Source organism: Pangasianodon hypophthalmus, chromosome 27 (genome assembly GCF_027358585.1).
Source record: "Pangasianodon hypophthalmus isolate fPanHyp1 chromosome 27, fPanHyp1.pri, whole genome shotgun sequence".
NCBI lineage: Eukaryota > Metazoa > Chordata > Actinopteri > Siluriformes > Pangasiidae > Pangasianodon > Pangasianodon hypophthalmus.
This window is the reverse complement of record NC_069736.1, coordinates 1064933-1072120: the sequence shown is the minus strand read 5'-3', so window position 1 is coordinate 1072120 and position 7188 is coordinate 1064933. Positions and strand designations below refer to the sequence as shown.

The 7188-nt window shown below is 41.9% G+C and overlaps 1 protein-coding gene across 1 annotated transcript in view; it reads right to left on the bottom strand.

Moving 5' to 3' along the window:
* Positions 1-942: 942 nt before the first annotated feature.
* LOC113531418 (voltage-gated potassium channel subunit beta-3) overlaps positions 943-7188 on the bottom strand; it is a 26176-nt gene continuing 19930 nt past the window's right edge. Inside the window, exons 8-14 of the mRNA XM_034300565.2 lie at positions 5670-5756; positions 5456-5541; positions 5228-5348; positions 3809-3903; positions 3382-3502; positions 3191-3279; positions 943-2581 (exon numbers count right to left, since the gene is read on the bottom strand). Coding sequence (XP_034156456.1) covers positions 2492-2581; positions 3191-3279; positions 3382-3502; positions 3809-3903; positions 5228-5348; positions 5456-5541; positions 5670-5756 — 689 coding nt within the window. The 3' untranslated portion in view covers positions 943-2491. The remainder of the gene's footprint in view (positions 2582-3190; positions 3280-3381; positions 3503-3808; positions 3904-5227; positions 5349-5455; positions 5542-5669; positions 5757-7188) is intronic.

Below are 7188 nucleotides of genomic sequence, written 5' to 3'. Positions count from 1 at the left end.
ACTAAAAATAAAAAAAAGTTAAAAAAACATCCAGTTTGAGACGGTGTGTTATACAGAAGCGTCGCTAGTCAAACGGGACGCTGTAACTTTTCAGTATCGTAGCCTGTTAGCGAATTGGCTACTAAGTGCTAATCACTCAGCTTCACCTGACACGAGATGCAGGAATGCTAAACACGCCTGACTGCTAGCTTTGTGTCACAGTAAACATAGAAAACTGTACGATTTGTTTCATTTGTAAACAGACTCGCAGTATCCTTGAGTAGCACTGAATTATGGGTAATTCACACGTCCTTTTAGCTACTGAGAATAACACTGTAATAACACTGGGGTTGAAATACTCGAAAACAAAATAAAAAATACATAAAATCTGGAAATTGATAACAAAAAGATGTTTCTGTTAGAATAAAGTCTGTGCATGCTAGCATTCGGGAAGATCTGAAGTCAAAATGGCGGATATTCTAGCAGGAATGCTAACTAGTGTTTAGGATAAGTAGACAATAGAGCAGTTGTGGATGAAACTGACCACATGTTCACGTGTTGTTTACGCCGTATACAAGATTCAAATGATTGGAAAAAATAATTTCAATTATTAAACAAACTGGGTAGGTTCACTAAAGCTAACTAAACTAGCTAGCATTTCTTAGTTTGTTATTGAAATATTGCAGAAAAGTTGCGAGAAGGGGCAGTTATCTAATAAAAAATTAAAAATGGCTAGCTAATAGCTAATAACTTATAAAATAAGTACTAGATATACCTAGCCTGGGTTGTGAGTGAAGTAGCTAAACATGTATAGCTAAATAGCGAGCTAACTAGAAAGCGAGACGCCATAACAGCTGATGGAAACACACCACCATCTGCGTTTTCCTTTGAGAACGTTTTTCAGAAAAATGAGAAAGAGACAAGCTTTATAGCCTTTATACTGAACGGTGTGTCCCCCCCCCCCACCCCACACACACACACACACACACACGATGCAATTTCTCTTCGTGATATCATCGTCACTGATGTCTACACTGATTCCTCTGGTCTCGCTGACCTTTGACCTCTGACAGTTTTTGAGTTGTGCGAGTGATACAGTTCAGAGATAGAAAAAGTTATCGCAGGAGTCACACACACACACACACACACACACACACACACACACACACACACACTGAGAGTGGGGATTGTCTTAAAGGGCCATGCGCACAGTTTTTCGACCACGGTGATACGATGGAGGAAGACTCATGAAATAAGTTCACTTCGTACGTTCGCTCTGTTTCACGCACCAGTTGTCGCTGTGGCGATTTGTCCGTCCGTCGTTCCAGGGAAGTGAATATGAATTGTGACATGAAAATGATTACGAGGAATATTTGACACTGAGTCGGTTCTGTGCGACTCCTATTGCAGGCTATGATAACGAGTTAACACACTCACACACACACACACACACACACACACACACACACACACACACACTGCTTTTCCACCGACACAGCACTGAACCCTAATCTAGAACCTTCCTGTGATTTTCCATCAACAATTCGCGGTTCTGTTCAAGCACCACAAACATATTGGACTTCAATGAATCACAATACATTTTTAAATGACTCCTTTAAGTGAATCAAGTGAATCGATTCACAGGCACAAACAAATCGTAAGGGTTTTTTTTTCTTGACACTGAACCAAGAACAATCTTGACGAGCCGAACCTGTGAGTTTCGGCGATGTAAGCAGCCGTTGTGTGAACATTTCACTTGAAAGTAAGCATTCTTTAGCACTACGATGATTCGCTAGCTACATGAGCAGTGATTGTTACGTTACGTTAGCAAACACGAATATGAATGTAAACTAAAGTTAGCGTGCTACGAGACAGACGATTAGCACAGTGCCACTCTTTGTGCTACGTGTAAAGGATTTGACTTTAAGGTCAAAAATAAAAAATGTAAGATCCATCATTTTTTATTTATTTATTTATTTTAACGCTTTCCTTAGGACACGCCTACATCTGATTATTCGGCTCTTAAAATGGTGAAAAAGTGAAAACGGTTCCTAAAAATGTCCTGTGTTGGTGGAAAAGGGGGTTAACATACACACACCCACACACACACCCACACACACGCACACACACACACACACGCGTGCACCAAAAGCCTGCCGCACGGCATCCTTGGAAAAGGAAGTGAGTTTTTTTTTTTTAGTCAACTCCGCCCCCCTCCCCTCGAAGTGTTTCACCTGGAAGACATGATGTTCTCTCTTATTCAAATATTCATCTGTTTGTTTTTTTTTTCTTATGGAGAGTAAAATCTCTCCTTTTTTTAGCGGCGTATCGATGTGTCCGTAACATATTTATAAAAGATCAGGAGTGGGTTTGGTTCGGATCGTTCTGGAAGCCCGGTGGTTTGCAGGAGCCATGCAGGAAGATGGAATACACGGGAAAGGGAGGAAGCGAAAGCCGTCCGTTCGTCCCGGTCGCACTCGGGTCTCGTCGTCGTCGTCGTCTCGTTCTGTCCTCACGCGCGCGACTCTTTCTTGGAGTGCGGCTTGTTGCCCAGCAGAGCGTCGATCTCGCTCACCGTCTGAGGAGTCATCTGAGAAAGAACCTGCAAAAGAACAGAGGCGTGACCGTGTGACGCATTACACACACCATATGTAACAAACCGCAACCAAAAGCAGCGTGCGTGTGTGTGTCAGTCACAATGAAGGTGAAGTGGCCTGTGTGTGTGTGTGTGTCAGTCCCAGTGAAGGAGGCGTGGCTTGTATGTGTGTGTGTGTGTGTGTGTGTGTGTCAGTCCCAGAGAAGGAGGCGTGGCCTGTGTGTGTGTGTGTCAGTCCCTGTGAAGGAGGCGTGGCCTGTGTGTGTGTGTGTGTGTGTCAGTCCCTGTGAAGGAGGCGTGGCCTGTGTGTGTGTGTGTATGTGTCAGTCCCTGTGAAGGAGGAGTGGCCTGTGTGTGTGTGTGTGTGTGTGTGTATGTGTCAGTCCCTGTGAAGGAGGCGTGGCCTGTGTGTGTGTGTGTGTGTATGCGTCAGTCCCTGTGAAGGAGGGGTGGCCTGTGTGCGTCAGTCACAGGTAAGGGGGTGTGTCCTCTCTGACTGAACGAAGTAAAGAGGCCTCAAAAGTAGCATGGTTTCAATCAAAGTGTGTATATGTGTGTGTATAAATATATATATATATATGTATTCATGTGTGTGTGTGTGTGTGTGTGTTTTACCCTCAGCGCTCCCAAGTTCTCCAGTAGCTGATCTGTGTTTGAGACTCCCAACAATACAGAACTAACACCTTCACTGCGCAAACACCAGGCTGAAAGAAACACAGAGATGAAATAAATAAAAATAATAGTTATAAAATTATTATTATTATTATTATTGTTGTTGTTATTATTGTTTTTATTATTATTATTACCGATGGCGAGCTGTGCAGCGGTGCAGCCGAGTCGGTCGGCCAGCAGGTGGAGCTCTTTGATCTTAGCCAGCTGTCTGCGGCCTTCTTCACTGTGAACGCGCTCCTTCAGCCACTGATAGCCCTGACACACACACACACACACACACACACACACACACACACACAGCATTTGAACTTAAGTGGTTGATCTTTAAAGTGTAAAGCGTTCTTAATGTGTGCTCTTAGGCGTGGATTACACTGAGCATTCGTCTGAGCATTTAGGTTTGAGCCTCCATCAGCCAGAGGAATACACACAGACACAGACACACACACACACTCACACACACACACATAAACACACACACACACACACACACATTAGAAACAGCTGTAAAAGAACCATATGGAGAGAGAGAGAGAGAGAGAGAGAGAGAGCAAGATGACTCACTTTCATTGCAGCTCTGGAACATTCTGGAACGCCGTCACTGTATTTCCCGGTGATCAAACCACACGCCAACGGAGACCAGGTCATCGCCCCCACGCCTGATGGAGGGAGAGAGACGGAGAAAGAGGAATGAAAAATGCTTTGCAACTGATGTTTGATGCTCCATTCAGCTAGAAAATCTGAAAATCAGTCTCTGACTGATGGAGGAGGAGGAGGGGGAGAGTGATGGAGAGAGAAAGAGAGAGAGAGACAGAGAGAGAGAAAGAGTGATTGAGAGAAAGAGCGATTGAGAGAGAGAGAGAGATATAGAGAGAGAGAAAGAGCAATTGAGAGAGAGAGAGATATAGAGAGAGAGAAAGAGAGAAAGAGTGATTGAGAGAGAGAGATATATATAGAGAGAGATATAGAGAGAGAGATGCAGAAAGATGGCCTTGTTTTAAACAGGCCTCATTCCAAACACGGAAACTCCAAATGTAGAAACTAATTGCTCTATAATGACTTTTCGTTTGAGGGCAGAAATGTGTGTGTGTGTGTGTGTGTGTGTGTAAGTGTGTGTGTCTGTAAGTGTGTGTGTGTGTAAGGGAGAGAGATATCAATTACCAGCCATCAGCAGATGCCTTGCCAAATTGCACTATAATGATTATTATACATTATATAATCACATCACTGGTGGGCGGGACGCTTGTCCACTCAGCCTGTCAATCAAACTGACTCTAACCAATCACAGTTAGCTCATTATCTATACATATATATATATATATATATATATATATAAAAAATAGTGCTGTTACAGAGCTTCAGTATGATTATTATAGACTATTTTGAGTTTGAGTTTGTAACTACTCTTATTTACACCACAGCGCTGTTGAATTCTGGATTCTGATTGGTCAGAAGGTGTTGATTAATTTTCTAGAACAGCAGCTCTGACAGTAGTGCAGGTTTATATTAATGAACTTGGTTTAATATGTTATCGTTTCTATAGTAACAGCTCATTTACAGGGACATATACACCGGACGCTCTACATAAACAGTAAAAACTGTTGATACACTGAGAAGAGAAGATTTATTTAACAGTTATGGAAGGAGTCTCCAGTGTCAGCGCTTTGTAACAGTCAGAGGTAAAGCTGTAACTTTAAGTTTTCGGACGTCTTCAGGACAGAGGAGTTTACGCTTCTTTGCGGTTTCTCGGTAACGTAACAAGCTGCGTTTTGTTTTTGTCTTATTAACTTCAAGAGAGAGAAAAAAAGAGACTGCTGAGGGAACGACTGTTTATAGCTGCTATAACACAAGTGAGAACAGGAACAAACTTGTAATAATAAATGGATAAAAATCTTTACTAAATGAATTTGTGCTGTGGTATAAGAGGAATAAAACACGGTACACTGTATGTTACGTGGGTTTTAGTGAGTTTTACAGACAAACCGATTTTGTGGTAGAGTTCAGGCAGCTGCACTTCCACTTTGTCCCTCTGGAAGTAGTGATACTCGGCCTGTTCACACACCGGGGGGATCAGATTGAACTGCCGAGCCACCGAGTACGCCTCCTAGTGGTGGGAGGACACGATAACAGAATAAAAGATAAGAAAGAGGGATGCGAAATAAGGAGATAAAATCACATTAAATCAAAGGGTGAAACAGATACGGATCATACCATTATCTCCATAGCACTCCAGCGGGACGTCCCCCAGTACATGGCCATGCCTTGGTTTATGACAAACGTCATAGCACGCACCACCTCTGCAACATACACACACACACACACACACACACACACACACATAAATGAATGCTCACTCTAAATCCTAATTATGTTTACCAACGTTTAAATACACAAAATAACATCATTAAGATCATTCTAATCTCACCTTCCATTGGACTGTTGACATCGTTTCGATTTGCAAAGACGATGTCCACGTAATCCAGCTGCAGTCTTGATAAAGAGCCTCGAAGACCTGCCAGTGAATGACATCATCATCATCATCATCATCACCATCATTAATAATTACACATTATAATTATAACACATCAATAATTACTTATTTAAAACATCTTTTTTTTACACTATTTACTGTATTTTAGGCTTATTCATCTCTTCTTCACCACGATCACCATCAGCTTGTTGGTTTTATCGAAAGGCTTGCAAGTGTATGAGTGGGCATTTGCAATACAAAGGAATAATGATGACAAGGCAAAAAAAAAAAAGAGTGTGATCAATCAGAACCCTGGTGAATTCTGACTGTTCGGAAAAGATGTGCTTTGAAACAGCAAATAAATCACTTTTAAAACACTTCCAGAAAGCACCGAAAGGTGGATGATTTTACACTTTTAGTTGCTGTGGTTTACATCACCAACGTTCTGTCAGACAGAACGATCCTGCACACTGAGGTAATGAAATTAGCCTTCGGGGACGTTCTAAAATGCTTAACATGAAAAACATTAGCACGAAGCCAAACTAGTCAGCTTTAGAAGCTGTACATGGCTACTACTGTTTCTCATGAAACTAAAAAAAAAATATGCTGGACAGGCCACGCCCACAAGCGACAACAGTCACAAGTGTGAACGTGGTGTTTATATGTGCAGCCACACGTACGTGCGTGCAAGCAGCTGCTACACGAGCAGCATTGCTCACGTACTCCCTCACGTATCTCATGTACATCTGCAGGATTAAATGCAGCGTCCAAAATACTCTCTGTCCATCTGGTTTCAATTCAATTCAATTTTATTTGTATAGCGCTTTTAACATTGGACATTGTCACAAAGCAGCTTTACAGAAATAAATGAATTCACATAAAAAATATATTGTAAATGTGTGAATTTATCCCTAATGAGCGAGTCAGAGGTGACGGTGGTGAGAAAAAACTCCCTGAGACAATATGAGGAAGAAACCTTGAGAGGAACCAGACCAAAGGGAACCCATCCTCATCTGGGTGCAACGGATAGTGCAATTATAAATAAACCCCTTCTATTATTGTGTACGTTACACACAGTTCCAAGTCGGACTGTAATGTTTATCGATTTCATGCACAGCGACGATAAACACACTGACGAGCTCCGTTTCTCTTCTAAACTTTCTGCTGTCGTCGTGATTGCTGTCATGATCTGCATCTCAAATCGAAACCCCTCACTGTACATTCAAAAATATTTACTAATCTAGAAAATCCAGAAGACTCGTGCTCAGTAGGGTTGAGGTGTTTAAAATTCGGACACTAACTGTTAGTACTCAATAACGATCTAGAGTAGTTCCTAAGTATGAGATTTGAGACACAACGCTAGTTTATTTATTCAGTTGTGGATGCAGAGTCACATGGTGCTATACCGCTATATTATTTATGTTGGTATTATACACCATATACACCATGCGGACACGTCGTGTTAATTCCTGAG